A 16133-nucleotide genomic window follows, 5' to 3' on the forward strand; every position below is an offset into this window, starting at 1 on the left:
AAATCAACTGAGTGACCAATATTGTATGGAACAAACCCAGATATTATTCATATTACTTTTCTGTGGTCTTTTATTGCTTCAAATGAGTTGTTAGGGGCTCAGGAATAGAAATTTTGTTTTATACCCAAAGAACAGTAATTTTCTTTGGAGCTATATGATGAGGAAATTTTGAAATACCGTTTGCAGGAAACCTCAGTGGTGATACACTTAATTTATAAAGGTTCAGGTCGTCCTTAGGATTATCTTTTCATCTTCATCAATGTAAACATAAAAAAAGATTTTTAAACCAGATGGGGCTTCCTTTCAGCAAAACCAGCAACAGACCTCACGCTTACTAAAATGTCTTATGAGAAGAATTGTACTCTTCTTTTTACAACAAAACCATGGTAAACTTTTACAGATAAAAGAACAATAAATAACACACAGTCAGAATTGCCTTATTGTATTAGTGCTTACAAATTAGTATAAATCTGCAAAGATATTAAGTGTTCTGAATTCTGAATGACTTTCATGTTTGTATGTTTAGAGAAGCCCATTTTGTCCACTATTTTTTGTTCTGGATGGTTGTCACTCTCCACCAATAGCCTTGTAAGATGAATAAGACAACTGGTAAGTTAACCTCCAGATTGTGTGTGGAATTTTAGAAGCACGTGCTCTTTTTTTTTTTTTTATCAAGATGAAATGACTAAGGTGAAAGTTTTTCAAGTTATGAGTTGAAATTCAAGATGTCCAGTAAAGTTTCCTAAGTAGGTGGCTTGTTATTTTTTCAACACTTTAAAATTTATTGATTTTTCTCTAGCTTTTTTTTTCTAAAAAAATTTTGATCACTAACATTAAACAGCTAGTGGACAATTTGCCAGTCCTTTAAAAAGACAACTGTGAAATGTTTTCAGTGGAAAGAGCGTATTACTGAAAAACCAGATAGATGTTACTTAAAATACCAGTTAAGGAACTTTGTACTATAAAGAAGGAGCCAAATGGATTCATCTGCTTTACTCATTCTAGCTCACTCTCTCCTCTGACTGTCTAGCTAATGTAGGTAAATAACCATCAATATGTTGTTGCCATTATGGAAAGTGGAGAGCTTTTTATCTTAGGCTATGTGGTATATAGTGGTAGACCCAGTTCTGCTCATCATATTTGCCTACTTGGATTCCTTTCTAGAGAAAAGAAGCTTTGCAAGCCAAAATTCATTCTTAATGTCTAATATTTAGGTTAGCAGTTCTTAAGCTTTCATATCTTAGATTCTTTTTTTTTTTTTTTTTTTTTGGTCTTTTTAGGGCTGTACTCAGGGCATATCGAAGTTCCCAGCCTAGGCATTGAATCTGAGCTGTAGCTGCCGGCCAGCACCACAGCCACAGCAACATGGGATCCAAGCCGTGTCCCTGACCTACACCACAGCTCATGGCAACACCAGATCCTCAATCCACTGAGCAAAGCCAGGGATAGAACCTGCATCCTCATGGTTACTAGTCAGATTCGTTTCTGCTGAGCCACGATAGGAATGCCATCTCATAGATACAATTCTGATCTATCTCTCCACTAAGGAATCTGTTTACCACCACAGAAGGAATGCTTCCAAATAACAAGCTTTTACTGATACCCCTTTACGATAAGTTTTAGGGACATGTAATAATAGCACTCTTGGGAATAAATTTAATTGTCATGGCCTTAAAATATAAAATACTTCATAGCTGAAAGCAGACTTTATAATAGTTTCAATAATCATAAAAAGAAGAGGTCCTGAACAATTGTAGTAGGGCTTTTAGGTAATTTACTGTTTTTCCAGAATGATAGTAAACATCTCTATGCATCAATCTCTGTCCAACTTTAGGTTATTTTCCTAGGATAGATTCCTAGATCTGAGTCAAAAGTTAGGAATATTGTTAATGCTTTTGTACACATTGCCAGATGGCTTTTCAAAAAGGCTATGTCGATTTTATATTCTCATAAATATCCCTGTTGCCTGCCTCACCACATTCTCACCCACTTTTAGAAACTTTCACTTTTAAGAATCTTTGCAGTTCTATCTCAGTTGGCAGTTTTAATTATGAGATTTGATTCTTTAATTATATTGATTAGCTGTTTTTATTTTTTTTATGAATTGTATTTAGGTGTTTTGTCTATTTTTATGAGCTTTTCCAATATTTTAGAAACCGGCTGGCATTTTTTCCAGTGAGTGATCAGACACTCTTAAATGAATAAATCTCTGTTGCTACTCATTCTTGGGCAAACTGAAACTATCTGTATGAGAAAAAGAAATAGGCCAATTACTATTTATTATCTGCATCTCAGTCCTTGTGGCTTTACATGTGGAAGCTGCCTCCAGCACGTCCTCTGAAGTATGACAAGATTCGTCAAGTTAGTAGTTACACAGACTTCTTGTCCCAAGTTTTAGGTGCTTTGCAGGATCATTGGAGGTGATTCTTAAGCCTCCATGATGAATTTCATAAATACAGTGAATCCCAGGTTTCAAGTCAGCATCATAAACTTATGATTAAAATTTAGTTAAACTTGATGCTGGTTTCAGGTGATTAGGCTGGTCATCAATAGTTGCGACTATACCAGGGGTAATTATAATTTTCACGATATGGCTTACTTTGTCCAGTTTTGCTTGTGTGTATGTTTATGCGTGTATATATATGGAGAGAGAAGCTCTTATCTTTTTCTGTAGTTACAGCTACTGAATTTATTGAATGTTCTTTCATTGTATTTATCATCAGGAAGTCTTTCTCAAAACACTCAGTAATTGTAATGCAAACCCAGAACAGCCTTTATGTCTTACAAGGGCCATTGTTCCAATGATGAAAAAGCTCTTACTTAAATCTAATAAAAGTGAAAATCATTTGAATTGGGGAGCTTATGAAAGAATGGCATTCATGTCCGACTGGCAGTGGAGTCCGTATTTTCACAGCTTCATGTAATTTGTGAGTCTGCCTGATAATATTGGTTCAAAATAATCTATTCTGTTTCTGATTCTAATAGCAGTAATCTACAGCTGGATGTTACGAGTATTTCCATAAGGAACTGTTCACCTTTCTGTGTAGAAGAGTTGATAGGTTATCCTCTTGGACCATTTCCACATGTGTGCAAGTCAGTGTCGTTATGTTGGGGAGAGTTGGCTTTGATAGCATCTTTCTAACTTTGTTCATGTTGATGATAATCTGGTCTCGCTAGTGATGTTTTACACATTTTTTCATCCTAGGAACACAGCTTTTTCAAATGATGCTTCATGACTTTAGTGAAAGATAACTATAGCATCTTCATTCTATAGATGTTGAAATTGAGAGTCACAACCATAAAGTGTTACCAGGGATCCCAGTTACAAGACTGCCTACCTACCAGTGATTTGTTAAGGCACTGCATTCTTAAAATACTCAGGATAAAGATAGTGCAGAATTTTTCATTAGAGTTGGACATACCTGAAGGCTGACAGTCTTCATAAAACTCAAATCTTTTCTACTCATTTTGCGCAGTACATTTTACAAGTCTTTTTTTTAAAAAACAAAGTTAAATCCATGAGTTGAATTACTCTTTGGGTGACTGGTATCATATTTGCTTTTAAATGCTCAGGACGAATGTGCTTGATAATGTGAAACAATCTGAAAACATAGAAGTCATTCTCTGAGTCTAATCTCATATCCACAGACGTAAAGAAGTAGAAACAAAGTAATATACTCACATGTCCAGTATAACTTATTTTCAAATATGTAGATAAGAACAAGGATGTATCTTTATCAGCTTTAATCTTGAGTTCCTTAACATTTTCAAATATAGGAGTTCAGAAGAAAATATGTGCAAGACCCTTTCCATATCCTATGTTAGTAGTTTATGTTTTAATATTTTATTACTTTGAGTTGGCTTAAAGTCAAAACAACCTAGTATGGATCACAAAATATTTTCAGTTAAGTTAGGACTATCCATGTTCAAATCTTGGCTAACCATCTTAATTGTTTGGTATTTGCATTATGTCCTACATGAGAAATGGGGCTGACTAAAACCAAAACCAAGCAATGACCAATAGCACAGAGATATCATTTAAAAGGGACCTCTGAGGAAGAATTTTAGGGCTCTAATAAGGTCTCCGAAAACATCTATAGTTGGAACCAGTACGATATAACTTATTGCCAATGGAATAATCATACGATTGTATAAAGTAAGTTTGCCAAAGCACTTACGATTTTTTTTGCCACAGTATGAAATGAACTGCTTTATGCAAATATTAACTTCCCCTATTGCACGATGTTACACCAGCCAGCAAACACAAAAGACCACTTGATATCGACAATTACATTGGAATAATATATTAATAACATGAAATTAGCCTTCTCTTAAAATGAGTTCACAGTCATTTAGCATAGATTCGCTGCAACCGAAATTCATGCACATTTAACTTTCAACTACATAATTTATATGAAGAATTGAAATGTTGAATGTGAAAGCCTTCTTTAAATAACATATTCAGTATATTTTTATCTTAACATGTTTTAAAATATAGGAAGGTTTGCGTTTTTTCATTTAATTCTGATTTGCTTCTAGAAGAAACTCCAGCCTTTAAAAAAAATGAAACATAAACTGAATTTTTACATGGTAATGATTTTTTTTAAACTAAGGATTTTTTGCTGTTATTTTTAGAGAAAATATAGAACTAAGAAAACCTACATAAAGCTTTATAATTGAAGCTTCTTTTTAAACATGCTATTATATTTTATGTCATCTCTCTTCCCTCAGGAGTGTGTCTCATCATTAGATATGGTGTTACTAAATAGTTGTAACTTTACAGTTTCTTTGATTAATGGTGGCTTGGAGTAAAGTTTCATTGGGTAGGAATAACTACGTTTAAAGATGGCAAAATGCCATTATAAGTTTAATGCCAGAATTTAATGAGAACCAGAAGTTAACTTCAAGGACCTTCATAATTTAATATGAGGGCATGCTTGTATTCTTATTATTTTACTGTAGTGTCCTATTAAAAATAAGTTATTCTTCTTTACCTTTTGTGATAAAAAGTTTTACACAGGGAAGTTTTACTTATTGAATATTGACTATGTACCAATCATGTTCTAGAGTCTTAACAAGTGAAACTGTTATCTATCCTCAAACAAAACAGATCCTTTTTGATCAGAAAGAGCAGGAATGGGAACTGCCTCCCTTCTTTAGAAATCTCATGGCCTCCTTTAATCTCATGTGACTTTGGTTTTGTAGAGCATGCATGTGTCTATCTATCTAACCTCTGGCCTATTTCTTTTCCATTTCTAAAATCAGCCACCTTCTCCACTGTCTGGATTGAAAAGCTGACCAGCAATGTCCCTGTAATGAAAGGATCTCTGGGATATTGCATTTCTTAGGTGCAGGAACAATGGAGAGCATGGATAAGAAAAGAATGTTCTATCTGTGGTACTGATGGCTACAGTGTCTAATGGGCCCTACCTCATAGGAAGAGAAAACTTAAGTTTGTAGAAATACATGATAAAATTGGAAGTGGGGTCAGGTAGAGAAGGAAGAAGAGGTGACAGGTTTCTTTCTAGACTGTGAGGAAGACTTTCCTGTACCAAAAGTATACAGTGCCAAACTACAAATGCAGATGAGCCTCAAAGCTCTTTTCTCTTTTATAAATCCCATGATTCCTATGTGTTTAGAACCCAAAGAGGGTAAAGGATCTAAAGCAAATGACTATGTTCCTTACTCTTTTTTTCCTCACAGTCCTATGTATCCATACTTGCCAAAAAATGTTGAGACTTTATGAAGACCATGAACCATAACCACAAGATGGAAGAAGTAAAATACAGCAGAGGCAAGGGGAAAACTTCATCCCCAAACTCCTGATGGAGGAAGACGTCAACTATTTTAGCTATGGGCTGGGCTTCCTAGTAGCTAAAGCAAAGACTAGAAATAGGATTTTCTGGTAGTGAGACATTCACCCACAACTTCTTTAGAAACTGTCAAGGATTCTCCTTGCTCTCAGAACAACTTGCCTAGGAGATTTGTATAAGAAGCCATAAGCCATGTAACAAATGATGTCCTCATGAATTTTTATAGAAAATAAAGAAGTATTCCACATATGTCATTTCATATATTGGCCTTTGGAGAACACTGGGGGAGTGATGTTAAAAGCTAGAGTTTTTATTCTCCCATGGGGCCGGGAGAGGGGAGTTTGAAACTTCTGGTATATTTACTGTAGATAGATGCTTATTTTCTTTTGACCCAATGACATGTGGAGCAGTAGAAAGATGTAAAGATGTCTAGTAAAGGGTAGCATTGTTAAAAGGAGGAGGGGATAAATGGAATTTTTGTGGCAGAATGATATTTGCAGGACTGATCAGGCCGCTGGGAGCTTTTTAAATATGCCAGTTCCCTGTAACAGGAAGATCAGTCTCTGTTTTAGACAGCATATCCAATTTAGTAAATTATTATTATTCCATCAAAATTAATGTGAACAATTTTCTCTTTGAGGCTGCTTTTTCCATAGGTGATGTTTTCCAGATGGGCTTTGTGTAAAACTCTTAATGTTTTGTGTTTTCTTTCCTAGAGAAAGAGCCTTTTCTGACATGTCTTCATTTCTTGCCCCCCTCCCCCCCCCCGCCCCCACCCCCATTGCAGGGAAGAGAGCTCCAAAGGCAAAGGAGAAAAAGAACAAGAAGAAGAAGAGGAAGCTGATTGATAGAGCCCAGGAGCAACACAGCGTCTTCCTAGCTACAGATAGAGCTAATCAGTAAAATAAAAGACACAGAGGGTGGATTTTTTTGGGTGGTGGGGTGGTGTTTTTTGCAGAAGTGCACAGAGCTACTCTCCACTCCTGGACACTGGTGTGTGGCATTTGTGCTGCTCTGACCAGTCCCTGTTCCCAGTAACGTTGTGAAAGGAGGAGACACAAGCATGGTCTCTGTGTTATTTATGCTTTGGTTTGCATCTGGAGACTGTGAAGGCAGGAGTGAGTGTACAGCTTGAAACTCAGCTCCCTTTGTGCCACCAAGAGAGTCGCCCTGGCCCTGTGGAGGGGCAGGAGGCCTGAGGTTGCAGATCCCCCACTGGAGAATGGACTTGTGCATATTTATGGGAAGGACAATGCTTGGCAGGCAAAGTGCTATTTCACTTGTGACCTTTATTTCTCACATTGTGCATTTTCAAGGATAAATGCATGTGGGTATCTGCTTAGTGTTACCACACGTTCTCAGCGTCTGCTAGCTTCCAACAGTTGTGCGCGGAAGCTGCTCTTAGCTGGGACCCTGCTACAGGAATTCCCGCTCAGCTTCACAGTGGCTCAGATCTGTACATACTCTGCTGGGGCTACATATAAACCTCTCATTTTACTGTATATTTATGCTTTCTTCTGTGTAACAAGGCATACCTGATTAATACTGATTAATGTCACTTTGTTTCTAGTGGTTCCTAACCATTGTCTGGTAAATGACTGTTCTAGTTTTGTGAATTGATGAATGTTTTGTTGCCCCTTGAAACTTAACGTTCCTTTTTTTGTGTGGGCTTATTTCTCATTGTAAGGATAGGATAAGCTAGTTTGTACATAGAATCAGATGACCCGTATCAAGGGATTTGAATATCAATAGACCTTCCCCACGTCTCTCAACAGTTCAAGCATGATGCAGCTGGCAGTCAGAAGCCAAAACTCCCTTTGAGTCTAGATGTGTCTCATAAAGTCAACTGAAAACATGAGGAATGACTTGCAGTCATTTGGAGAATTCATCATGCAGTTTCACAGGCCAGCTAGAGAAGTTTTCAAACTTTTAACTTCAAATTTCAATATATAGAGAGAGTTTTTATTTAAAGCAGTTCCTGACTTGCAGTGACAGAACACCTATCAATATTCTTGGGTCAGTGTAGAAATTACTATCATGAGGCCATGCATCGTATTTAAGGAGAAAACAGAATGAATTCCTACAACTTCTGGTCAGATCTTAACAGGTCTTCTTTGAGCCAGAATTTATCTCATATCCAAGACTGAGTGGAGACTGCCCAGGTAACTTTCAGAGCAGTTGTTTCCAAAACATCCTTGTCCACTTTAGGGGAAGCAGTTCTTAGAGGGTTTTGATTTGCCTTTTTTTTTTTTTTTCAAAAGAAAAATTATTTCCCTTGCTGATGCAGAAGAAAATTAAAAAGGAAGGGTTGTAGATTTTTGAGGAAAAAAACAGAAGCAAGGAAAAGCCTTTTTCTCACCTTGCATTGGCTAAACTACCTCTTGCACATTTTTGTTTTAACTTCTCAGTCAAAAAGCATCTTACCAGTAAGTATAAATATCAAATAAATCATTATGAAAATAATATTGCTATGAGATAATAAGCCATATATGAATGTTGTATACAACTTTAGGGTTTGCATTTAATCCTAAAGTGTTCACCTCCTTTCACATCTATTTACACTATATTCCTATTTACTAACTGGGAAGGGGGCTTCTTTATATAGTGCTTCATCGTTAATAAGTCAATACCAGTTCTGTCTCTGGGACGTTCTTTTGTGCATTAAAAAATTCAAAATTATTTTTTGTGGAGATTTTCTTTTCCTGAGAGATCCATTTAGGTGGGGGGAAAAAAAAAGGCAGTACATTAACAGCTGTACCTTTAAATAATAGTCCTTAAAAAAAAGCAGACAAATTTTAAACCCTATGTTTATAAGTACATCTCAGACACTAGTTTAGCTATATAAATTTCACTATAGCATAGGTGGTTAAGAATGGGGATTTTAGAGACTCACTGCCTCTCTTCTAGTCTGGACTCTGTAGCCTGAGACAAATTATTTAATCTCCCCAGGTCTTAGTTTACTCATCTATAAAATGGAGGTAACAGTATGTGTCTTAAGATCTAAATTAAGTAAAAAATGGATAAGAGTTGTGTTTTAAGGATTCAATTAGGTAAAATGTTAAAGTATGGTCAGCAGAGTGGCATATACTAAGCAATACAATTTGTTACCTGTCCTTGGCTATTTCAAAAATAATTCTCATCAACAAAACAGAACATAGTTATGAAAGCATCAGTTCTCTTCAATCTGTTTTTTGATGTCTGGATATTATTTGCTCAAACTTTTATTCTTGTGGGAAGTGATTACAGCTACTTAATTTCCAAGCCTCCTACTTATAAGCATATACAAACCAACAGAGACACACACTCTACAGTGTAATTTACAGCTTCAGGGTAATTATGCAAAGAAGATCTGGTGGTTTTCCACAAATAGCTATACCATTCCTATACTTCATACAATATGTATAAATAGAACATATGAAACTGGTTTTCTTCTTAATACTTTCAAGTAGTTTAGCATCTGTAAAAGTGGGCCTACAATATTCTCAATTAAGAAGCTTGAGTGGTATTTTGATTGGGATTGCATTGAATCTGTAGATTGCCTTGGGTAGTAGGGTCATTTTAACAATATTCTAATCCAAGAACACAGTATATCCTTTCATCTGTGCTGTCTTAAATGTCTTTCATCAGTGTCTTACAGCTTTCAGAATACAAGTCTTTCACCTCCTTAGGTAGGCTTATTCCTTTGTATTTTATTCTTTTTGATGTGATTGTAAATAGGATTATTTCCTTAATTTCTCTGTCTGAGAGTTCATTGTTAGCATATAGAAATCCAACAGATTTTAATATATTAATTTTGTATCCTTCAATTTAACTGAATTGATGAGTTTTAGTAGTTTTTTGGTGGCATCTTTAGAATTTTCTATCATGCCATCTGCAAAAAGTGACAGTTTTACGTTTTCCTTTCCAATCCCTATCAAAATACCAGAGGCATTTTTCACAGAACTAGAACAAATAACTTTAGGGTCTTTGTGTTTCCATATAAATTTTAAACAGCCAAAACAATCTTGACAAAGAAGAACAGAACAGGAGGAATCATGCTTTTGACTTCAGACTATACTAGAAATCTACAGTAATCAAAACAGTATGATACTGGCATGAAAATAGCCCAGAAATAAACCCATGCATCTTTGGTCAATTAATATACAAGAAAGAAGCAAGAACATATAGTGGAGCAAAGACAGTCTCTTCAATAAGTTGCATTGGGAAAACTGGACAGCTATATGTAAAAGAATGAAATTAGCACATTCTCTATTACTGTAAACAACACAAAATGGATTAAAGACCTAAATTTAGGACCAGGAACCTATAACACTCTTAGAGGAAAACATAGAACACTCATTGACATAAATTACAGCAATATGTCTTTGGATCTGTCTTTTAAAACAAAGGAAAACAAAAATAAACAAATGGAACCTAATTAAACTTAAAAGCTTTTGTAGAACAAAAAAGACCATTGATAAAATGAAAAGAGAATCTACTGAATGAAAGAAAATATTTGCAAATGATATGACTGATAAGGGTTAATATCCAACATATATAAACAGCTCACACAACTGAACATCAAAAGAAAACCCAAACAACCCAATTTTAAAAATGGGTAGAAGGCCTGAATAGACATTTTTCCAAAGTGGACATGCAGGTGGTCAACAGGCACATGAAAAGGTGCTTACTATCACTAATCATCAAGGAAATGCAATCAGAACTATGATAAAATATTACTGCACACCTGTCAGAATGGCTATCATAGAAAAGAATACAAATATTGACAAGAGAAAAGGGTAACTTTGTACACTGTTGGTGGGAATATAAATTGGTACAGTCACTGTGGAGAACAGTATGGAGGTTTCTCAACTAAAAGAACTATCGTATGACCTAGCACTGGCTATATATCTGGAATAAAAATGCTAATTCAAAAAGATACCTGCATTCCAACGTTGACAGTAGCATTATTCATAATTGCCAAGATATGGAAGCAACCTAAGTGTTCATCAACACATGAGTGGATAAAGAAGATTTGGTATACACACACAATTGAATACTATTCAGCCATTAAAAAGAAGGAAATTTTGCTCTTTGCAGCAACATGGATGGACTTGGAGGGAGGATATTATGTTTAATGAACTAAGACAAATACTGTATGGTATTAATTATATGTGGAATCTAAAAAAATAGCACAAACTAGTGAATATAGCAAAAAAGAAGCAGACTCACAGACACAGAGAAGAAACTAGTGGTTACCATGCAGGAGGGGGAGGGGCAATATATGAATAGGGGATTAAGAGGTACAAAGTATTATGTATAAAATAAGCTATACAAGGGTATATAATATAGCAAGGCAATATAGCCAATATTTTATAATAACTGTAAATGGAATATAACCTTTAAAAATTGTGCACTTAAACCATATATTATGTATCAAGTATACTTCAATAAAAAAATACTTGAGTGGGGGCAGGCAAAATGGGTGAAGAGAGTCACAGGGCATAAATTTCCAGTTATAAGTCATGGGATGTAATATACTGCATGGTGACTATAGTTAATAATACTGTATTGCATATTTAAAAGTTGCTAAGAGTAAGTCTTAAGTGTCTTCATCATAGAAAAAATGTTTGACAGATGAGCACTTAGGAAAAGCCAATCTTATGAATATGTTTTTGTTCTTTTTCAAGATGATGACTGACCAAAGATCTCAGTCACTGTAAACATGGAATTTTCATCTCTTGCTACAGACATTTGGAAAAAGTTAACACTCAACTTCAAGTGTGCGATTATATGCAAAGGTGATATGTGATTCCCACAACAAATACATAAATATATTCCTACAAAAAAATATATATATATATGTTTGCTTTCGAGGGGAGCCGTAAGTAGGAGAGAAAAAGAAAAGCATGTGATATACATTTGTTCATTTTAGAGAAATGTGTGTATTTTGGATACTACTTGATAATACCATGTTAGAAAAACTATACTATCCTCCCTCTTCTTCCAAAAGGGATAACTATCTACTCTTGATCTCATTCCCTTCAGTATCCACTCCTTTTATGGCTTCATCCCTTCCTCTCTCTCTCCAACTTAAGATACTCTTTAAGGTCCTCCATGCTCAGTATCCTGAAAAGTAGCTTACATTCACTGATGTCTCCAATCCCCTCCCATTCTCATTGGTCTCAACTCATCATAGTTTTGTTTTCTTCCAACCACTGCATTACAATTGTTCTGACAAATGTAGCAATACATTCCCTTTGCTAAACACAAAGGAAAATATTTGCCTCATTTACTTCAGTCCTTTTCTGTGTTTTTATCTGCTATTTCTACCAATTTGACTCCGTTGGGCCCTTGAGGAATTTTTTCATTTGGCTTCTGTGACATTCCTAACCTGGGTTTCTACTTCTCTGACTACTCCTTTTCAGTCTTCAAGTTCTTTCTTGACTTAAATATTGACATTTCAAGGGTTAGCCCACTACTTAATCCTTTCGATTTAGTCTTTCCATCTCCTCACTCCAGCTGGGAAATTAACCTTATACTTCAGCTATCACCTATGGTTATTGACTTATAAGCCTATATCCCAGGAGTTTGTTAACTATTTCCAAGCCTCTACTAAATATTTGACTAGAGGACCCCATACTTATCTCAAGTTCATTGTATCTAAAACTATTACCATTATCAGTCAGGGTCCAGTAAAGAACTAAACCAATCTAGCTATTTCAAATAGGGAATTTAACACTGGAAATTGGTTATACAGGTGGCGAATGAGAGGAGAAGCTAAAACTGAAATGGCAAGACAATCAGATGAGCAGGAGATTAGCAACAGTAAAAAGCCACCATATCAAGAGAGGTAACAAAAAGTTTGCGGAATCTAGTAGGCAAGGCCACCCAGCTAGCACAAGGATCATAGCTGAAGCTAGAGTTACGGCCTTTGAGGAAGCTGGCACCAAAGACAGAAAGCTTATCTAGTAAGAGCCAAAATCTTGGAAAAGAGTCTGGTCAACAGGAGAAATGCTGCCTAAGGCAAAGTGAGAGAGGAAGAAATACCCTGGCTTCTCCCTCCCTCCAGCTTCCAGTCTTCCACCAACATCTCCACTGCCCAAACCTGCCTGGAAACCAGAGACTCTGGGTAAGATAGTTCTCTGTGATGCTACAGCATAATCACTGGTGTGCCCCTCCTCCCAAATAATTCATCTTCATGCCTTTCCCATTTAATAATATTTTTACCTACCAAGGTGGTTAAGCTAAGATCCTTATATTCATCAATAAAGCATCAGTAAGTTAATTCTAAATGTAAATAAAAATAAATGAAAAATGAAAAAAAGAAATGAGTTTTACTGAAAATATTTTAATTTGGGATGTTCCTAATTTTTTTCATCATGTTTCATCATATTTCATCTTTAATCATCAATATTTTATAATTGATGCTTTAATGTTTGAGACCTTAAAAGGATACTGCTCATGACCTAAAATATGCATGGTTCTGGTTTAAATTTTTTTTCTACTTAACTTTCATTTTTATTATCCAAGGTGTTTTATGATTAAGTTATGGCTACAAAGAGCATATGATCTTAAGAAATCATACATCTTCTACGCTGAGATAAATTTTTAAGATGAGAAAGTAGAATTAAGAAGAATGTATGTCTTCATTATAAAATTCTTATCTAGTGGGGGCAAGTTTTTAACTTAAATATATTCTCTCAAAACCAAAGATACTTTTCCTAAATGAAAAAATACTTCTTACTACTTATAAAATTATTCTTTCCACCCATTTACTATCATTGTTCCATACATCTAATCTGTTGCTAGAGTCTAGTGAGTCTGCCTCAGAAATATCTCTTAAATTTCTCCCTAACCTCTTCACTTTTTTGGTCTTAAGTCTGTTTGACTCTCTTTGTCTTTCTGAATTGTTCCATTACTATCCTAAATATTCTTGCCCCCAGCTTCACTCACTTCAACTTTTCATTTACGTTTCTTCCATTTATTTGTCTATTAATATATTTGTTCTGCTATACTCTTTTTAAATGCCATCCCATCCTTGCAGAATAAAATATTAAAAATTTCCACATGGAATACAGTGCCCTTTTAATTTTCTTGTATATTTTGTGGGAATCAAGAAAAGATTGAATGGACTAAGATGATCATTGTCATAAAGTATGCAAGTGTTCCTTTATGGTAAGCTTGGACATGCTCACCAGATTAGCTGATACCTCTTGAATCGTGAAGGCAGAGATGTAAGGGTAACTAGGCCTTTGAAAGTAGATGATAAACATAAATCCGAATGAAAAGTTAAATAGTCTGAAAAATATGTCAAAGGTTTAGACTGATTCTCATATTAATCTATGATGAATCATTAAAGCAAACTGCCATGTGCCACCTTGCCTGGCATTAGAACACATTGCTAATCACTGCTGAACTAAACACAGGTCTCAGAATCCTTCCCAATCCTTTGTCATTCCAAAGAAACACTACAGATGGACTGAAGTTGACAAGGGAGTTATAACCTTTTTGATTCCCAGGTCCATTTAAAGCTCTAGTTGGTGACAATTGTGCTCTCTCAGACATATTCTTTAGAGTATTCCATGTAGTATTTTTCAAACCTTCCCACTAAAGTATCCTTAAAGACAGAGAAAGGTGAATTTACAACTCTTGGATTATAAACTGAAGCAGTCTTATTTCAAATTTGAAGTGTCTTTAGCCTCCTAACTTTAATATGAAGATTATTCATGCAACAAGAAATTTTAATATAAAAAATTCATGCAAATTTTGCATTCTACACAGTAAAATAGCTGCTTATTTTTAAATACGAAACTATTTCCCCAGGCTTAAGCATCCTTCCCCCTTCCCTCAAAAAAAAAATCTGGAATGAAATCATGTTCCAGGAAGATGTTCCATGATTATTTGGACCTGGGGCTTCACATAATCACTTATACTTGGAGAAATGCATATCCCTGCTTAAGAAGCTCAGCAATAGTACTTTGGTAGTGTTCTGAAGCTCTCTAATGGCTGAGCCAACTCACTGCTCCTTGGGCTTTATAACCTCAACTTCCATGGCAGCATGCTATCTGGTACACATCCAACTCTGATTTGATTCTCTTCTACTGTCTCCCTTTCTTTCTTCTGCTAATTTAGTTAAAACCACAAGCCTTCTTCCCTAGGTCTGTTTTTGAGAAGAGAGGTTATCAAAGTTTCCCTGTAAAGGAGCAATGAGAAAATGTTTTAGGCTTTACAAGCCTCCTGTCTCAGACACAACTACTCAACATTGTGCCACTGTAGTACAAGAGCAGCTGTAAGATAATATGTAAACACATAGCTCTGACTATATTGCAATAAACCTTTATGTACAAATGTACAAATGTGAATTTCAGTTTTCACAGTCATTATATAATACTTTTAATTTTTCCAGCCATTTAAATATGTAAAATTGTTAGCTCACCAGCTATACAAAAATAGATAGTAGACTGGATTTAGCCTATGAGTTAACTTGCTGGATTGTGGACTATCCTTGCAAACTCCAAGAGACTGGCTCTAACTCTGCCTCTGCAGGTGTGCAATAAGCGTATTGCATGCATGTGCCATTTTAAAACCACCCTATATATGTGATTAAGTACCAAATTTATATTTTCACTCGATATCTCACTCCAATTCTAGTTTTATCCCTCATTGGTCATAGACTATTCCCATGTTTATTTCTGGCCCAAATGTAAAGTGAAATACCAAAAACTCAAAAAGCAAAATTATTTTTTTCTGTGAAAGTTCACTCCTTTCTAACTTCTTCATTGATTTAATTAGCCTCACTATCCTCTAGCACACCCAAGCCCCTGCATTCTATTCAGCAAATCAGACACTTTCTCTTTATTCTCTACCCATTCAACATCAGGACTTCTCCATCCTTTCCTGTAGGTGTCAGAGGTATAACATCTCTGTTCTTAGAGCCCTAATCTACATGAATTAATGCAGTGGACTCATTTTAAGCACAGCCAAAAAGACTCTTTTTAAAATAACTGATTAAACTTATTGGTATCTTTACACTTCTGGGATCCCTAATTCCTTCATTCTTTCTATCCCCCATTATCTTAGTACCTTTTCTTTACATTAGAACTTGGCTTTCATTTCCTGTATTAGCCTATGAAAATTGAGTATGCACTGAACGCTTTCTAAGAGTAAAATTTTCTATACAATAATTTCATTGCCCCTTTTCTGGCTTGTTCATTTTGACTGCTAGGTGATTTTTAGACAATGTTTTGTGTCAGCTCGAGCTCCTCTACTATGGAAAATATAACAAATTATGTGATAATGGCAGAAGTATCAAGGAAGATATCTCTTGGGAGGTAAACT

The 16133-nt window shown here is 35.4% G+C and overlaps 1 protein-coding gene across 1 annotated transcript in view; it reads left to right on the plus strand.

Moving 5' to 3' along the window:
* Positions 1–8075, plus strand: part of RSPO2 (R-spondin 2) — a 163888-nt gene extending 155813 nt beyond the window's left edge. Inside the window, exon 6 of the mRNA XM_047783417.1 lies at positions 6601–8075. Coding sequence (XP_047639373.1) covers positions 6601–6716 — 116 coding nt within the window. The 3' untranslated portion in view covers positions 6717–8075. The remainder of the gene's footprint in view (positions 1–6600) is intronic.
* The last annotated feature ends 8058 nt before the right edge of the window (positions 8076–16133 follow it).

Source organism: Phacochoerus africanus, chromosome 6 (genome assembly GCF_016906955.1).
Source record: "Phacochoerus africanus isolate WHEZ1 chromosome 6, ROS_Pafr_v1, whole genome shotgun sequence".
In the NCBI taxonomy this organism is placed as follows: Eukaryota; Metazoa; Chordata; class Mammalia; order Artiodactyla; family Suidae; genus Phacochoerus; species Phacochoerus africanus.